The sequence below is a fragment of the Oncorhynchus mykiss genome, chromosome 7, assembly GCF_057628025.1.
Source record: "Oncorhynchus mykiss isolate SJ-2025 chromosome 7, ASM5762802v1, whole genome shotgun sequence".
Taxonomy (NCBI): Eukaryota; Metazoa; Chordata; class Actinopteri; order Salmoniformes; family Salmonidae; genus Oncorhynchus; species Oncorhynchus mykiss.
In genome coordinates this window covers 8,476,695-8,496,381 of record NC_143028.1, presented here as the reverse complement: position 1 = coordinate 8,496,381, position 19,687 = coordinate 8,476,695, and the positions used below count along the sequence as shown (strand labels likewise).

At 43.8% G+C, this 19,687-nt stretch overlaps 1 protein-coding gene across 8 annotated transcripts in view; it reads right to left on the bottom strand.

Moving 5' to 3' along the window:
- Positions 1 to 10,766: 10,766 nt before the first annotated feature.
- Positions 10,767 to 19,687, bottom strand: part of atp11a (ATPase phospholipid transporting 11A) — an 85,961-nt gene continuing 77,040 nt past the window's right edge. The window contains exons 25-30 of one of the 8 annotated variants that reach the window (XM_036982645.2): positions 18,930 to 18,953; positions 17,364 to 17,429; positions 15,983 to 16,086; positions 15,637 to 15,802; positions 12,026 to 12,132; positions 10,938 to 11,121 (exon numbers count right to left, since the gene is read on the bottom strand). In XM_036982645.2, coding sequence (XP_036838540.2) covers positions 11,070 to 11,121; positions 12,026 to 12,132; positions 15,637 to 15,802; positions 15,983 to 16,086; positions 17,364 to 17,429; positions 18,930 to 18,953 — 519 coding nt within the window. In that variant the 3' untranslated portion in view covers positions 10,938 to 11,069. Of the gene's footprint in view, positions 11,122 to 11,224; positions 12,133 to 13,204; positions 13,311 to 13,601; positions 13,700 to 15,636; positions 15,803 to 15,982; positions 16,087 to 17,363; positions 17,430 to 18,929; positions 18,954 to 19,687 lie in introns of those variants that run through there. The other 7 variants (XM_036982646.2, XM_036982648.2, XM_090240173.1 and 4 more) reach the window with 7 other exon arrangements.

Here is a 19,687-nt window from a genome sequence, read left to right as displayed (position 1 = left end):
AACCCTGTCTGTCTGTACACTGTCTGTCTGTACACTGTCTGATCCCTGCCTGTTTGTCTGTACACTGTCTGTCTGTACACTGTCTGATCCCTGCCTGTTTGTCTGATTCCTGTCTGTCTGTACACTGTCTGATCCCTGTCTGTCTGTACACTGTCTGAACCCTGTCTGTCTGTACACTATCTGATCCCTGTCTTTCTGTATACTGTCTGGACCCTGTCTGTCTGTCTGATCCCTGTCTGTCTGTACACTGTCTGAACCCTTTCTGTCTGTACACTGTCTGTCTGTACACTGTCTGATCCCTGTCTGTCTGTACACTGTCTGAACGCTGTCTGTCATTACACTGTCTGATCCCTGTCTGTCTGTACACTGTCTGATCCCTGCATGTCTGTACACTGTCGGATCCCCACCTGTCTGTACACTGTCTGATCCCTGTCTGTCTGTACACTGTCTGATCCCTGCCTGTCTGTACACTGTCTGATCTCTGCCTGTCTGTACACTGTCTGATCCCTCTCTGTCTGTACACTGTCTGATCCCTACCTGTCTGTACACTGTCTGATCCTTGCCTGTCTGTCTGATCCCTGTCTGTCTGTACACTCTGATCCCTGCCTGTCTGTACACTGTCTGATCCCTGCCTGTCTGTACACTGTCTGATCCCTTTCTGTCTGTACACTGTCTGATCCCTGTCTGTCTGTACACTGTCTGATCCCTGCCTGTCTGTACACTGTCTGATCCCTGCCTGTCTGTCGGAACCCTGCCTTTCTGTACACTGTCTGATCCCTGCCTGTCTGTACACTGTCTGATCCTTGTCTGTCTGTCTGTCTGTCTGTCTGTCTGTCTGTCTGTCTGTCTGTCTGTCTGTCTGTCTGTCTGATCCCTGCCTGTATGTCTGATCCTTGCCGGTCTGTCTGTCTCTGTCTGTGAGAGGGGAGGCGTAGCCCCTCAAAGACAACATTGTTATTTGACGACGCCTGCTCCTCTTGATAAGAGGAGGCGTAAAATCAATCAACTTGATTGGGGGCCAAGAGGGAGAGGGAAGAGAAGGAAGGAAGAGGTGGGAGAGGGTTTGAGACAGAGGTAAGAGAAGGAAGGAAGAGGAGGGAGAGGGTTGGAGACGGAGGGAAGAGAAGGAAGGAAGAGGAGGGAGAGGGTTGGAGACGGAGGGAAAAGAAGGAAGGAACAGAAGGGAAAGGGTTGGAGACGGAGGGAAGAGAAGGAAGGAAGAGGAGGGAGAGGGTTGGAGACGGAGGGAAGAGAAGGAAGGAAGAGGAGATAGAGGGTTGGAGATGGAGGGAAGAGAAGGAAGGAAGAGGAGGGAGAGGGTTGGAGATGGAGGGAAGAGAAGGAAGGAAGAGGAGGGAGAGGGTTGGAGACGAAGGGAAGAGAAGGAAGGAAGAGGAGGGAGAGGGTTGGAGACGGAGGGGAGAGAAGGAAGGAAGAGGAGGGAGAGGGTTGGAGACGGAGGGAAGAGAAGGAAGGAAGAGGAGATAGAAGGTTGGAGACGGAGGGGAGAGAAGGAAGGAAGAGGAGGGAGAGGGTTGGAGACGGAGGGAAGAGAAGGAAGGAAGAGGAGATAGAGGGTTGGAGATGGAGGGAAGAGAAGGAAGGAAGAGGAGATAGAGGGTTGGAGATGGAGGGAAGAGAAGGAAGGAAGAGGAGATAGAGGGTTGGAGATGGAGGGAAGAGAAGGAAGGAAGAGGAGGGAGAGGGTTGGAGACGGAGGGAAGAGAAGGAAGGAAGAGGAGATAGAGGGTTGGAGATGGAGGGAAGAGAAGGAAGGAAGAGGAGATAGAGGGTTGGAGATGGAGGGAAGAGAAGGAAGGAAGAGGAGGGAGAGGGTTGGAGACGGAGGGAAGAGAAGGAAGGAAGAGGAGATAGAGGGTTGGAGATGGAGGGAAGAGAAGGAAGGAAGAGGAGATAGAGAGTTGGAGATGGAGGGAAGAGAAGGAAGGAAGAGGAGGGAGAGGGTTGGAGACGGAGGGAAGAGAAGGAAGGAAGAGGAGATAGAGGGTTGGAGATGGAGGGAAGAGAAGGAAGGAAGAGGAGATAGAGGGTTGGAGATGGAGGGAAGAGAAGGAAGGAAGAGGAGATAGAGGGTTGGAGACGGAGGGAGGAGAAGGAAGGAAGAGGAGGGAGAGGGTTGGAGATGGAGGGAAGAGAAGGAAGGAAGAGGAGATAGAGGGTTGGAGACGGAGGGAAGAGAAGGAAGGAAGAGGAGATAGAGGGTTGGAGATGGAGGGAAGAGAAGGAAGGAAGAGGAGATAGAGGGTTGGAGACGGAGGGAGGAGAAGGAAGGAAGAGGAGGGAGAGGGTTGGAGATGGAGGGAAGAGAAGGAAGGCTGTCCTTATTCCTAGCAGACAGCCTCATTCTAATCTTTGAAGAGAGAGAGAGGAGAGGAGAAAGAAGAGAGCCGAAAGGGGACCGCCAGCACACTTAAGATGTTGGCGGTCCAGCATGAAAAAAATATGTACACTACCGTTCAAAAGTTTGGGGTCACTTAGAAATGTCTTGTTTTTGAAAGAAAATCACTTTTTTGTCCATTAAAATAACATCAAATTGATCAGAAATACAGTATAGACATTGTTAATGTTGTAAATGACTATTGTAGCTGGAAACGGCTGATTTCTTATGAAATTTTATTAAATGTTGGATAGCTCCTGCCTTGACCTGGTCTCACTTGAAAAACACATCAGGAAAACACATTCTTTACCACATTTAACCAGAAAATATCATTGAGATAAAGGCTAAGTGAATATAAATGCATGGGTCTCCCGTATGCAGAACTCTGTCATCATTTATTTAATATCCAGGTCTGGCTCTTCTGATTTCAAAGTGTCCTTTCTGATCGGTGTGATTAGAACTGAATTGGCATATTACATTTTCAACGTGGTCTCATAACCAAAGAGCTTCTGAAAATAATACTTCCAAATCGCGTGGGCTTTCATCTTGATCCTCCCTGTCTTCTTACATTACAGTAAAATAGTCCCCTAACATGATTAACAATAGAAATTGCATGTCTTTTTCTCCTTATTAGAATGGGAATAAATAGCAATACGTTGCCACTGGCACTTGGAAGTCATTCAACATTCTGGAATGGAACTGAATCCAAATAGGATTTAGGGAGTTGTGATTCTAATAGAACACTTAGAAGGGACGAACAAACTCCTCGTTGGGTAGAGTTGAGGGAATATTGTCATCCTCCGTTTGTCATGAATAACCCCCATGGTTCTTACCATTCAATCAACCCACTGATCTAACTTTGAACAGAGCCACAGTACGCAGCCTCCTGTCTCCTTTCCCCTGAGGCACGTATCAGCCTCATTGAAATACTGATTATTTCATTCGGATCATAATATCTTTCAGAATGTGTAATAATGATGGCACAGTGATATACAGAACAACAGGGCTGTGTTTTGTAGAAACGTGTTTTGTCCAGCAATGTAAAACTGATGCGGCTAAATCACGTGTCAAATGACAAAAGCTCTGTATGGTTATTGTTAGTCAAATTGTATTAGTCCTTATACAGTACATCTCTCACATTCGTGGTGAGACAAAGGGGATGTCATGGTATAATATAGAATTAATGAACAGTATGGATGTATCTATAGGCTTACATAGAGTGAGAGGCATGCACAGTACATTGAGGACGTATGGACTGTAATTGTGCTATTTTGCTCTCAACGAGTCCCTCTTAAATTGCTCCTTATAGGGGAATAATAAAGTTGTATTGTGTTGTATTGTGTTGTGTAGTCACATCAAGATGAGCTCCCAAAGGCTATGGAATGGAATTTCTGCACAATTGACTCCATCAAGGCGGGAGGTTAGAGGTGTTGTGAAGCTTTCTGCTCCTGCTCCCATTCTAGTCACTTCCTGATTTGAGTAAGCGTTCAGGGGCCATCGTGCCGGGCTCTCAGAATCACAGGTGTCATAGTAACTGTCACAGGCTCCGCCTTAATGGCTCCTGGGGTGAGACGGGTCATACAGCTTCATCTGGAGTCAACACACCCAGGCCGCATCAGGTCACCCTCGTTTGGGTGCAGGTAGAGAGTTTGGATGGGAGGGACTTTATTCAAATGCAAACCATTACTGCGATATACTACTGTGTTGCTTGTCTGGTGTTGTGGAAGAGTGTTGTCTGGATATCTGGTTTTATATAGAGCGTCATTTAACCTTATCTCAATGATTTGGGTTTGTTTTATTTACTGAATGGTGTGTTGTGCTCGCTTCACAGAGACTCAATAAGTCAATCGTGTTTGCATTGAATAAAAATGTCCACCCCCCCTACAAAGTAGAAAATAAAAATAGTTTCTCTAGTAGCTGAAGGTCCTCTAACAACTGTCCCTAGATGCATAGCTCCCAAACTAAAAGTGGAGTTCTGGTAAAACCCACCGCACCACTACTCGACTCAGTGTGAACTGATCCGTTATTAAAACACCATTAGAAGTCCGTAATGAACAGGCAATTCCACAGACAAAGAAAAAAAAAGTGTAATGATTCATAAACAATCTTAGCAAATAACAGCAATTTCAGACCTAATTCTGAGATTTCACGTCTGAATGCCTCGGCAGTACACACTCCATTAAACATTGTGAATAGCAGCCTTGCTTTAAGATCTCTACCTCAGCAAGCCTCTAGAACTGAGATAGCACTGTAGATGGTCCTTCAGTGCTTATTAGGATTAATGACTTTAATCCAGTATGTTACAGAATAATCAAGTCTACCCGCGGTGAATGGTGTGCTTTTACAACAGGTGACAAAATGTTTGTCAAAAACAGCTGAGAATTCATTAATCAAATGCCTGGCTTGTCAAGTCAGTTCGACTCTGTTATTAGCATGGATACACACAGGCTGACAACTCTGAGGGCAGAACATGTGCTGTATTATAATGTACCCATGAAACTTCGACAGGCTATAAAGGCTCCATTAGTGATATTCCAAGATGGGTATTTGGGTAGATGCTAAAAGATGCCATGGTTTTGTACTAACAAACGTCAGACAAAAAGCAGAGACTTCTATAGATGCAAGTCACCAATCGTTCATTACTACCTTCATTTTCCTGGACTCCTGGAAGAGTAGCTGTTGCCTTGGCAGGAACTAATGGGGATCCTTAATAAACTCCAGGAAGAGTAGCTGTTGCCTTGGCAGGAACTAATGGGGATCCTTAATAAATACAAATATATGACATGCTAGATCGCTATGTTGCAATTAATCTGGGTTTATTCTCATGTACTGCAGCAGGAGGTCTCTCCCTTCTACCTGAAGATCTCCTAAGGCTCAGGTTGTTCTTTACCCCTCCACACACACACACACACACACACATGTGGGCATCATACACACATATGCAGGTTATCAAGTATTCACACACGTGTGCAAAACACACGTGCATACACACACATGAGCACACACGCACACACTTCTCTAATCAGAGGTATTACACCATGTATACTGGGACGTGAGACCCCCTGATCACGATCCACACCCCCCGATCACATGTCATATTACCACAGACATCTGATGCCGTTTCAATAATTACATAACATGGTCTACAGATTGAATAATACACATGGACGTTTTTACAGGCCAACTGGGAGTCCAGCTTTCTTTTCTCTACTCTTTCCATCGCTCCTCTATTTATCCCTCTCTCCTCTGTCTTTCCGTCTCCTTCTCCCTAACTCTGGCTCCCTCTCCCTCCACATCCCTCCATCTCCATCTCTCAGTTTTGGGTAAATCCTATCTTTCTGTCTCCTTCTCCCTTACTCTGGCTCCCTCTCCCTCCACATCCCCCATCTCCATCTCTCAGTTCTGGGTAAATCCTATCTTTCCGTCTCCTTCTCCCTTACTCTGGCTCCCTCTCCCTCCACATCCCTCCATCTCCATCTCTCAGTTCTGGGTAAATCCTATCTTTCCCGTCTCCTTCTCCCCAACTCTGGCTCCCTCTCCCTCCACATCCCTCCACATCCCTCCATCTCCATCTCTCAGTTCTGGGTAAATCCTATCTTTCCGTCTCCTTCTCCCTTACTCTGGCTCCCTCTCCCTCCACATCCCTCCCTCTCCCTCCACATCCCTCCCTCTCCCTCCACATCCCTCCCTTCTCTCCATCTCCATCTCTCAGTTCTGGGTAAATCCTATCTTTCCGTCTCCTTCTCCCTTACTCTGGCTCCCTCTCCCTCCATCTCCATCTCTCAGTTCTGGGTAAATCCTATCTTTCCGTCTCCTTCTCCCTTACTCTGGCTCCCTCTCCCTCCACATCCCTCCACATCCCTCCATCTCCATCTCTCAGTTTTGGGTAAATCCTATCTTTCCGTCTCCTTCTCCCTTACTCTGGCTCCCTCTCCCTCCACATCCCTCCATCTCCATCTCTCAGTTCTGGGTAAATCCTATCTTTCCGTCTCCTTCTCCCTTACTCTGACTCTCTCTCCCTCCACATCCCTCCATCTCCATCTCTCAGTTCTGGGTAAATCCTATCTTTCCGTCTCCTTCTCCCTAACTCTGGCTCCCTCTACCTCCACATCCATCCCTTCTCTCCATCTCCATCTCTCAGTTCTGGGTAAATCCTATTTTCCGCTGCCAGACATCCATCGTCAGGGATGTGAGGAGCTGAGAGCGTTTTTAAGTGTACGTTAAAACCTTCTCCTGGCACACAGCGGCGCAGGGACCGCTCTAAAGAGGACAACCCCTCTGCCTGCACATAGCCGTGTTCATGTTCAGCACATTCAAAAACACCACAAGTGTTTCCCCCAATACCACTTACAAGGGACGAAATATAAGGGTCCTAGGAATAATGTGCTGGATAATTCATGTTTGAAGTGTGAAAATAAATGTAAGGATATAGACTTAGTTCACTGTGTCTTTTTCCTCTTTAAATTAATATGAGCCTAACAGCTAATTTCAACAGCATAAAAGCATCACAAATACAGGATTCTGGAAGTCTTAAATTCTGTCATAAAGCACGCTGGCCTAGATACTCTTTATCCGTGACAGACAGATTGACAGATCTCAGATCCAGAAGCCCGAGGACGGTAGAGGAAACTGAAAAGGATGTCCAAATCAAATCAAATCTCACACAGTCGTTCTAATCATTATGACATCTTGAACATTAATGAGTTATCCCAGTCTCTGTTCAACACTAAGGGTGGTCTTGGGCATACAGCCCATTATAAGGCATACTGCAGCACCACCATCTGGCTGTTGGGTGAAGTGTAAATGTTGTGCATGATGGGAAAATGTCTGAAAATTGAATATAATATGACAAAATATTATAATAGTAAGGCTAATAACACTGGACGATTAATGGTTCTTTCATAATCTTCTTTCAAAAACAACACTCATGTTTCATTTTTGGTTTTATTACAAGCACATGTACAATTAGTTGTTTGCCATTGATAGCTACAGAAAGGCTGGCAAAAATCCACATATATCTACAGAATTCAATCTGTTAAAAACTGTATAGAAAAAGACCCCAAAACTGTACATGAATTACCTTTACTACATACAGTAATATATATATATATATATATATATACACACCTTAAAGAGTGTACAGAAGTATACATATATGTAAATATAGTCAAAGTTATGAGTGATGTCATAACGCTATGTGCCGATGCATTGTAAAAGAGAAATACACATTCTGTTAAACTGTAAAGGCTGTCTGTAAAGTTCAAGCCTCACTAAGTCAGTAAAGTTATATATTAGAACAATAAACATCTACTATAGTTATTCATTTGGTCACACCTTAAACCATAGTCAATGGCTTTCAAAGTATCTTTAAAAACAAACCCATATTTCATGCGAGAAACATGTATTATTTCAGTGCAGGAACACAGAAGAGACAATTGTACTTGGATATCTTAGTATATTAATTGACAGAAAGCAGAATTGTAAAGCTATATTGTTTCATTTGCGTGATGTCTCTCTTCCCCGTGACAGTTGCAAAGATGGTGGCTAAATTAAGATAGTTCACTCAGGCTGTTTACCGTTGGAAAAAAAAAGTAACAAAACAGGATCTTTCTAAGATATACAAAAATACCTAAATGAGAGAATTCTGATCAGAACAGGGTCGCTGCCTGAAAAACACTACATTCTTACTACGTGTCAGTATTTGGTGATCGTTTCCGTTCTGGATCATGGAAACGTTCTGATGTACTGCAGTGGTTTGTCCAACATAATTCTAACAGCAACAAGCCAGCTCACAGTTGAACACGTGGGAGTTTTGTTCAATAGCATCCATCCTTGTTTGCTGATATTACTAAGATCCTAAAACACAGATATCTGTCATAATGACAGGCTTTAAGGAGTAGGCTTCATTTACATTCAATATTCTGAAGCATAGCCAGCAACACCTACAGGACTGAAACAGTAAAATGCACATACTCTCTCTTTCTCCATCTTTCTGAGGGTTTGTCGCTCACAAAACCAACATTTTCCTCCAAACCAACTGACATTTGAGTTGAGCTCTAGGCCTTTTCAAACAGGAAACCTAACAGAGACAAAATGCTACACAGAATATCAAATCTCAATACAATCAATTCTAGACAATACAGTCGACTGTTAATAGCGTAGTTTGCTTCAAGTTTTCAAGCTTTTATGGAATTGGTTTTGACTGGACTAGACCTCAAAGCAATTAAGAGAGAGAGAAGTCATATTTCAGTTTGGAGAGTGTTGAACTGTCAGAGAAAGAGAAGTTATGCTTGTTTGATTCATAAACTCCCAGAGAAGCTCATTACATTCAGTGGTATGACAGAGGCAGAGCATGCAAACAAGTCAGTCAACATTATAAACAATCCTAAACGACTGTCTAAGTACCAGTCTCATTCATCCTCTAACTAATGAACAGATGACCACAGAAGTGCTGATAAAAACACCAGTTCTCACCATTTTTGGAGTCATCCACTTCCTTACAGCCGGTCACTCATCATTTAGTCATCCATTGTAATCATTCATTCATGAATCATTCACTAATTCATTCATTATTTGTAAACCTTGTCATAGCAATGTCCAGTATTATAGTTCTGACTGTGGTGTAATGTCCAGTGTTATAGTTCTGACTGTGGTGTAATGTCCAGTGTTATAGTTCTGACTGTGGTGTAATGTCCAGTGTTATAGTTCTGACTGTGGTGTAATGTCCAGTGTTATAGTTCTGACTGTGGTGTAATGTCCAGTGTTATAGTTCTGACTGTGGTGTAATGTCCAGTGTTATAGTTCTGACTGTGGTGTAATGTCCAGTGTTATAGTTCTGACTGTGGTGTAATGTCCAGTGTTATAGTTCTGACTGTGGTGTAATGTCCAGTGTTATAGTTCTGACTGTGGTGTAATGTCCAGTGTTATAGTTCTGACTGTGGTGTAATGTCCAGTGTTATAGTTCTGACTGTGGTGTAATGTCCAGTGTTATAGTTCTGACTGTGGTGTAATGTCCAGTGTTATAGTTCTGACTGTGGTGTAATGTCCAGTGTTATAGTTCTGACTGTGGTGTAATGTCCAGTGTTATAGTTCTGACTGTGGTGTAATGTCCAGTGTTATAGTTCTGACTGTGGTGTAATGTCCAGTGTTATAGTTCTGACTGTGGTGTAATGTCCAGTGTTATAGTTCTGACTGTGGTGTAATGTCCAGTGTTATAGTTCTGACTGTGGTGTAATGTCCAGTGTTATAGTTCTGACTGTGGTGTAATGTCCAGTGTTATAGTTCTGACTGTGGTGTAATGTCCAGTGTTATAGTTCTGACTGTGGTGTAATGTCCAGTGTTATAGTTCTGACTCTGGTGTAATGTCCAGTGTTATAGTTCTGACTGTGGTATAATGTTTAGTGTCTTTACATTTCAGTGAAGATTCATAATACCACCTAATAACAGACGGCCATCTTAAATATCATTGCTGCTTTCAATGAAACAGATATCTGCACACACACACACACACACACACACACACACACACTGTGTATTACAACATCCCTTTCTATATATGGGACATCAATATACTTTTGTTCCTCTTGGTTTGAACAGATCCCACAATGCACCACAGGACCACAAGAAATCTAAATGTGTCTAGAAAAACCTTGGTTTTGGTACAGTCCCCCCTCCATCTCCCTTTCTCGTTCTCTCTCTCCTTACACCCACCACACAGACTGTGTTCTTAGGAGACGGATGGAGGGATGCATGACCGGATGAAGGAGTGAATGGATGAATGGATGAGAGGAGGAGTGGAGGATGAGAGGAGGCGGCAGTGAGGAGGAGGAGATGTAGTGAGGCTCGAGAGGACAGATCCACACGAGCATCACTTCAAAAGGAACAAGTGGAGAAATGGTAGAGGTAAAAAAAACACATGAAGAAAGAAAATGAAACATAAAAGCATCAGAGAGGATCTGAGGGAGGGAGAGAGCACACATTGACAGATGAGATGTTAAGACCCCTGACAGACTCTTGTGATAGAATTATAACACACTTATAACACCTTCATGAGGCTCTCACGCATCGTGTGAGACTTCTATGGGTATGTTCTATATTATTTATGCCAAAGGACAGAGCAAAGCAGCTGAGCATAATGTCTACATTCTACATGTTGTATTTCTGTAACAGAGATCCACTGCTCTTTAAAGGCTTCAGATCTGAGTGTGAGAGATGTTAGATATCTACATGGACAACGTTAAAGCCCAGAAACAAAGTAGGTTCTCTCTCCTATCTAATACTGTCCACCTTCCTCTGTCCCACCCAGTCTCAGTGTAAGGCAATAACCAGCAAGGCAAGCCATTGAAAAAGTATTTTCTGAGCCTTTGGTTCCAGACTACTGTGTATTTCAAAGGAAACACTGTGTAGATGTTAAGGCGGAAAAGGATTCCCATGCATACTGGTTTCCCACTGTGGGTCCTTAGCACTACGTGAGGCAGGATGCCTCAGCTTCCATGTCAGGAAATGGGACGGTTACAAGGGGGAATGGAGGTATAATCACATCACTCCACAGTAGACACAAGGACAGTCTATGACACGGGATGCTACACACACAGAACTGTCTCTAGTCCAGTAGAGATAAACCACTATCACGGCCTAGCCACTTACAACTGAACTGGAAAAGACTAGTGTCTTATGGGGTGTTCCTGGATAAGAGATATGCACAGAGGCAACACCAGTTTGTTCTATAGAGCAGGACAGAAAGAGAGAGGAAGAGAGGAAAAGACAAGACAAAAGAAAAACAGGAAAGTGTGGTCAGTTAAAGCACATGCAATACCTCTGAACATCTTCCATTCATACTGGGCATCCCTGCTTTATGACACTTCAAATGACACCATCACTGACAGACAGTTGACAGTCGGCAGGGAGATACGGGGGAGTGACATCCTTCATGACAAACACTTTAAATGACATCATCACTGACAGAGAGTTGACAGTCGGCAGGGAGATAAGGGGGAGTGACATCCTTCATGACAAACACTTTAAATGACCACATCACTGACAGACAGTTGACAGACAGATACGGGGGAGTGACACACACACACACACACACACACACACACACACACACACACACACACACACACACACACACTGCAGGGTGGGTCTGAGGGTTCGGACCCACAGTAGACATTAATGGGTGGAGCCAAGGCCCTTTCCACCAATCTACAGGCACTGCTTGCCTGGAGCCAAGTCTGTTCAGTTCACTCAGCTCCTTGTGCTAACACAACACAGCAGTAGGACTGTGGATCATGTGGATCGTCCTTCTGTGTGTATTTGGTGTTTGTTTGCTTTTTCACAATGACATTGGTAACTGTGCGCGTCTAGATTAAGTATCTATTGTCTAGAGGACAGATTGTTCCAGTGGTCAATTGCTCAACACTGAAATCTTGGTCTAGACTTCCAGTCTAAATCAGACTAAACTCCATTCTAGACTACACCGAGGTCTCAGGCCCTGCCCCATTGTTGGCATAGCCAGCCCCAGAGTGACGGGAGTTGCCGGCGAATCGGAGGAGTGGGGTGAAAGTGCAGTAGTCGGGCCCGCCCCTCCAGTGGGTGAACATTAGTTTTTTGGTGAAGGGTTCAGACCTTCTGGGAATGGGGTTCTGGTGGTCGGCCCTCCTGCGCGTGGGCGCGTGGAGAGATGCCAGCGGGGTGAACTCCGATAGCTGGCCGTTATACAGCTTGTCTGCATTCTGTAAGGGAGGGATGGAGAGATGGGAGGAGAGAGAGGAAAGAGGGAGAGAACAGAGGAGTTATTATCTGGATCAAGGGAAGTGGTAGCCAATTCAGGTCCTCAAAGGTGTGGTGTGTGAAGGGTTTTGTTCCAGCCCAGCATTAACCTGATTCAACCATTTCAACTTATCGTGGTCTTTCATTTAAAAAACATTTTATTTAATCCAGTGTGTCTAAACTGGGTAGGAACAAAAGCCTGCATACGACACTCTGCTGTCTGCCAGAACCAGGATTGACCACATGGTGGACCCAGAAGACGACAAACCCCACCACTACCCCTACCCCAAAACCACATCAACACAAACACACCAGACCCTGTTAGCAAAAGATGTCAGGGAGCAAAACATAAGCAAACTGAAGAAGTGAACGGTCGGTCAAAGCATGCAGCATGTCCTCAGAGAACATCAAGGTGAATACGGCTGTTCAGTCTCAGACAAACACTCTGCCGAGCTTAAAACTGGATTCACTAAACATCAATCAAACCTATTGTGGATTGGTGAAAGCGAGATTCTAAACCCCGGTTTCACCTATCCAGCCATACACAATTCAGTGCTTACTACCTCTAGGTGGAGGAACAAATTCAGGATGTATTCGAAATGTATAGGAACAGGGCCCAAGCCAGACCATATGGTGTTAGGCAGGGGAGGGAGATCCTAGCAGTATGAGCCTTCTGCTTAACTCAGTTGGGACTTTGGGATAGATTGAGAATTGGTCTGGTCAGGACAGGAGTCTAGCCTCACAGGCTAAACAGACGGACTACATGGTTTAATTAAGGAGAGGTCTGGCCCAGAGACTTAGTACACTACAGGGGAGCCACGCATCTCTTGACATCCTACTCATTTAGCTGATGCCGATTGTGTTACCTTGAGCTCGTTACTACACACAGACTGCAGTACCTTCTGTAAACACTGGAGGGGGTAAGTGCTCTACTTTAAAATAGTACAGCCCTTCACCCCACTCTTCACACAGCCCTTCACCCCACTCTTCACCCCACTTTTCACCGCACACAGAGTCGGTCCCTCCTGTCTTTACCGTGGTGAGGCTAGGTCTCTGAGGTGGACAGGGCAACCCCCCCATCTAGCAGGGAGTCCCGGCTGTAGGTCATAACTCCATCAAAGTTTCTATCAGCCCTCATTCGCTGTGGACAGCAAGATACACACGCTCAACATAGACAGATCTGCACAAACACACACACACCAAGACTGACACTTGCCATTTTGAAGGGGCTTCAAATATCTGTTTCATGTCAGATACGTTGTTTCTGTATTTATGAATGAGCATTCTAACCAACGCTCTTTCAAAGTACACTTAATGCACGGCATGGACATGCAAGTCAACAGGCACCTGTAAGCATTCACCACTACATGTCCATGCAGAGACACAGAGGGAGGAGAGGGCATGCGGATAGGTTGAGAGAGGGTCACCTGACCTCCTAGTCAGGTAGTTGGGTTAGAAACTGAGTCTGCTTGAAGTCTGGGAGAGCATAAAGATGGTGGACTGCTCAGAGGTAAGACATGGCCGCTTTGTCTGCCGTTCCCAAGGAGACAGGTCAGAGGGGTCAGAGGGTAGAGGTTAAAGGTCACACAGACCAGTAGAGAGGGCAGGCAGGGACAGAGGAGAGGAGAGAAGGGTTAAAAGGAACACTTTGTATCTTAAAAAACACTTGATGTTCACCATCAATCACTATTTCAGGAAGAGGAATTAGAAGGGTGTTGGAAGCTCTTCCGGGTCATGGGGAGGTGAACCGAGGTCAGTAGAGACAAATGGCTCATTCAGTAGTGAGAGAAATGACAGAAATACAACTCTCAGCCTTTCAGAATGGGTAACAGGTTATACAGTGTTTCCCTCCAGATGAGTTGTTTGAGAAGAAGAAGTGAACACTACACACTGATTCAACAGCTCACTTACTTGAAGAAGACCTGGAATATATCCACAGGCAGCATACAGCTAAAGTCACGGTATACATATGATATACCATATATACAGAATGCACATTTAATCCTCTGATTTTAAACATACAACCAAGAGTGTGTATTAGAGGTCGACCGATTAATCGGAATGGCCGATTAATTAGGGACGATTTCAAGTTTTCATAACAATCGGAAAACTGTATTTTTGGGCGCCGATTTGCCGATAAAAAAAAAAATATATATACACACCTTTATTTAATCTTTATTTAACTAGGCAAGTCAGTTAAGAACACTTTCTTATTTTCAATGACGGGCTAGGAACGATGGGTTAACTGCCTCGTTCAGGCGCAGAATGACAGATTTTCACCTTGTCAGCTCTGGGGATCCAATCTTGCAAGTTAACAGTTAACTAGTCCAACGCAATAACGACCGTTGCACTCCACAAGGAGACTGACTGCCTGTTACGCGAATGCAGTAAGCCAAGGTAAATTGCTAGTTGGCATTAAACTTATCTTATGAAAAACAATCAATGATTCATTATCACTAGTTAACTACACATGGTTGATGATATTACTAGTTTATCTAGCGTGTCCTGCTTTGCGTATAATCTGACTGAGCATACAAGCATACAAGTATTTAAGCATCTGACTGAGCGGTGCGCGTAAACATTCATTCAAACAGCACTTTTGTGCGTTTTGCCAGCAGCTCTTCGTTGTGCGTTAAACTTATCTCATGGTGCTGTTTATGACGTCAAGCCTATCAACTCCCGAGATGAGGCTGGTGTAACCGAAGTGAAATGGCTGGCTAGTTAGCGCGCGCTAATAGCGTTTCAAACGTCACTCACTCTGAGCCTTCTAGTAGTTGTTCCCCTTGCTCTGCATGGGTAACGCTGCTTCGATGGTGGCTGTTGTCGTTGTGTTGCTGGTTCGAGCCCAAGGAGGAGCGAGGAGAGGGACGGAACCTATACTGTTACACTGGCAATACTAAAGTGCCTATAAGAACATCCAATAGTCAAACGTTAATGAAATACAAATGGTATAGAGGGAAATAGTCCTATAATTCCTATAATAACTACAACCTAAAACTTCTTACCTGGGAATATTGAAGACTCATGTTAAAAGGAACCACCAGCTTTCATATGTTCTCATGTTCTGAGCAAGGAACTGAAACGTTAGCTTTCTTACATGGCACATATTGCACTTTTACTTTCTTCTCCAACACTTTGTTTTTGCATTATTTAAACCAAATTGAACATGCTTCATTATTTACTTGAGGATAAATTGATTTTATTGATGTATTATATTAAGTTAAAATAAGTGTTCATTCAGTATTGTTGTAATTGTCATTATTACAAATACATTTTTTAAATTAAATTGGCCGATTAATCGGTATCGGCTTTTTTGGTCCTCCAATAATCCGTATTGGCGTTGAAAAATCATAATCGGTCGACCTCTAGTGTGTATGCAAATGTAAGCATGTACTTCTGTGCATAATGTGTGCGTGTGTGTGTGTGTGTGTGTATGTGTTTGTGTGTGTGTGTGTGTGTTCGCCCACCTGGATGCGTTCTGTGGTGGTGGGCCACAGGGCCCTGCAGATGACCTTCTTGACCACGTCAGGCAGCAAACTGATGACGATGAGCAGGATGATGCTGAGCCAGGCCGGACCGCTGGACAACATCTGAATAAACACATAGTACATTCTCTGGTAGTTCAGGAAGGGCCTGGGGAGAGGAGAGAGGATCTAGTTATTATACATCTAGAACCTCTCAATGAACACATATTACAACCGAGAAGACAAGATCTATTTCACCTATATCTATGTTTATAAAATCTGCATAAACACATAGTACTTCCCCTGGTAACATGGAGAACAGAAAACAATAAGATATGCTAATACATACCAAATGATGCCTCCCCAAAGCAGAGAGAAGATGACGAAGAAAAGCAGCGAGCCCCAGATGACAAAGTGGTTGATCCACGTCCAGTAGTGTGTGTCCAGGGCGAGCTGTGAGATGGAGAGAGACAGAGAGAGACACAGAGACAGAAAGAGAGACAGAAAGAAAGAGACAGAAAGAAAGAGAGACAGAAAGAAAGAGAGACAGAAAGAAAGAGAGACAGAAAGAAAGAAAGAGAGACAGAAAGAAAGAAAGAGAGACAGAAAGAAAGAAAGAAAGAAAGAGAGACAGAAAGAAAGAAAGAAAGAAAGAAAGAAAGAGAGAGAGAGAGAGAGAGAGAGAAAGAGGGGGAGAGAGAGAGAGAGAAAGAGAAAGAGGGGGAGAGAGAGAGAGAGACAGAAAGAGAGAGAGACAGAAAGAGAGGTGGAGAAAGACCATCGACTGGTAATTAATTCAAAACAGTAGAATTCACTCTAATATCGAGTCCCTTTAACATCTAGCATAAAGTAGTGCCTTAGAGGTAGTGATGAGTAGGATGTTACTGTAAAGTAGTGCCTTAGAGGTAGTGATGAGTAGGATGTTACTGTAAAGTAGTGCCTTAGAGGTAGTGATGAGTAGGATTTTACTGTAAAGTAGTGCCTTAGCGGTGGTGATGAGTAGGACGTTACTGTAAAGTAGTGCCTTAGCGGTGGTGATGAGTAGGACGTTACTGTAAAGTAGTGCCTTATAGGTAGTGATGAGTAGGACGTTACTGTAAAGTAGTGCCTTAGCGGTGGTGATGAGTAGGAGGTTACTGTAAATTAGTGCCTTAGCGGTGGTGATGGGTAGGATGTTACTGTAAAGTAGTGCCTTAGAGGTAGTGATGAGTAGGATGTTACTGTAAAGTAGTGCCTTAGAGGTAGTGATGAGTAGGATTTTACTGTAAAGTAGTGCCTTAGCGGTGGTGATGAGTAGGAGGTTACTGTAAAGTAGTGCCTCAGCGGTGGTGATGAGTAGGATGTTAATGTAAAGTAGTGCCTTAGCGGTGGTGATGAGTAGGATGTTACTGTAAAGTAGTGCCTTAGCGGTGGTGATGGGTAGGGTGTTACTGTAAAGTAGTGCCTTAGCGGTGGTGATGAGTAGGATGTTACTGTAAAGTAGTGCCTTAGAGGTAGTGATGAGTAGGATGTTACTGTAAAGTAGTGCCTTAGCGGTGGTGATGGGTAGGGTGTTACTGTAAAGTAGTACCTTAGTGGTGGTGATGGGTAGGATGTTACTGTAAAGTAGTGCCTTAGCGGTGGTGATGAGTAGGAGGTTACTGTAAATTAGTGCCTTAGCGGTGGTGATGGGTAGGATGTTACTGTAAAGTAGTGCCTTAGCAGTAGTGATGAGTAGGATGTTACTGTACCTTTAAGGTGACTGTGAACACCAGCACAGTGAAGACCAGAGTCCCAAACGTCCAGTTACCGAACATCTGTGGAGAGGAAGGTATTACAGAGAGAAATCACACATTTAGACATGCAGCCATTTCAGAGGACAGTATGCTACTGTAATTACAGTCAGCCTGGACTAACTCACTTGCTTTGCATTACTACATATGTTTGTGGCTATGTTTAGCTTTTTAAATGAGCAATTATCCAGGATTAATCAATACAAAAATCACACAGTTTAGTTGTATTTTCCAGAGATGTTTTTTTCATTCAGTTATATGAAGTAAAACCAGTGCAGAGATGGAAAATGGATATTAAACTATTTTCAAGCTGCTTCAAACAACAACAATATGTGCACTATTTCTCTTAATTCTGTATTTAAAGTACAGAATAACCTGAAATGACCTACATGTGTCTATAAAATAAATATTCTTTACAAATAAAACATGTTCTGTACGTTCAAATAGCTTGTGATGTTGATGGAATGCTAATACCCAAACCAACGGTGATGAGGGTCAACAACATGAAGATACCTACCAACACATAAACCCACCTGCTTTCCTCAAGGGGCCTTAAAGGGGCAATTCCCCCCAATGTATGAATACACCTGACAAACTTTGACTGAGGGAGAATTATCCTTTTAACAGTCAAAATGAGCTGCTTCTTTAAAACTACTGCAAGGGCCAATGAAATGTAGTGATAGAAGAGAACCTTGAAAAACAGACTCCTTCTGTCTGTGTTGTTTATACTTCCTGTTTTCTTCCTTTCCTTTTTTCTGCCAAATATACCACCAAGACAATACGTTTGAGATAGAAGTCTAGTCAGCTCCACAGACGGTTATTTTGTTTTCCAACCTGACATGTCCTACACAACAATATCCGTCAAATGTACTTGGCCATTCATTTCCTTTGTCACATACTGTAGTCTATAGTGTACGGGTGGAACAGTGTGAACCCTGAGCTCTAATACCCTGATGCCTGACCCAGTCTTACAGTCTTCAGCCTTGCGTTCTGACAGGAGATGACATCTTAGAATAGGGGTAGCCAATCCTGGTCCTGGAGGGTCGCGGCGTGTACAGGCTTTTGTTCCAGCCCAGCTCTAACACACCAGATCAATTGTGTTATAGATCAATACCATTTGTTGATTATCTACAACAGGTGTGTTAAAGCTGGGCGGAAACAAAACCCTGACCTAAAGACTCAATATGAGCCGTTCCCTACCACCCACCATGGTGGATGTCTACTAGCAGAAACCACTGTTGTACCGGACACACAAACAACATGAGGAAGTCTGGACTACGGCAACTACACAACGAGACAAGAGTGGAGTTGGAGTATGGGTTTACTATTACTACACTGATATACCTACAGCTCATTGGCCTATACAGGCAGCAGGGGTTGGATATGAGGGGATACCTATTGGATGAGATGATGACGGGAGGTTTGGTTACGCAATGTGACGGGCAGTGGAGGGGGGGGGGGGGGTCGGGGAAACAGTCCAACTAAAACTAAACCAGGGTGACAGACAGATAGGGACAGGCTTACCATCTGTGTGTTGGTTGTCATTAGCTGAGGAGAGAACGAGAAGCATAAAGAACAAGCAACATAAAGGTAAGAGGAGAAGAAGAGGAGGAGGAAGAAGAGGAAGAAAATAACAGAAAGAACTGGAAGCCAGAAAACTAAAACATCTGATATTCAAAGGAAATAAAGCAAAAACAGGCAAATCAAAGCAATCCAACAGGTTAAAGTGATATAAAGGAAGAGATATAAAAGGAGAAACAGCACAGAGAAAGATGTCTGCAGACTCAACATGCTTTCCTTTCATAGATATGAATGGGAGATCCGGTCATGGTTTTATGCAAAGGATCACAGGTGAATCAGCAGGCCAGGAGATCTTATGTCATCCATTTACCTAAAATCACCACACCTTCCACAGACGACAGCTGTTCTGACTGAAGTTTTAGAATGTTGTTCACTAACATGAATTCAATGTCAAATGAACTCAAAGGTCCATGTTGAATTGTGGGTAAAAGCTGGGTCAAATGTACATTGATGACAATTACGTTTTCCACGTTGACGAAACGTGGAAACAACGTCGATCCAACCTGTGTGCGACCAGTGAACTCACTCATAACCCACAGTCACAATCAGCCACTCCACATCACAATCACTGGACACTCCTTCACGACAGGAACATAAACACTTGACATGGGCTTGGAGAAGTGCAGTATGATCAGACGATCATTATATACATCACACCAACATATACTCTTTAACGCAGTACTCCAGTAGCCACGGCGACG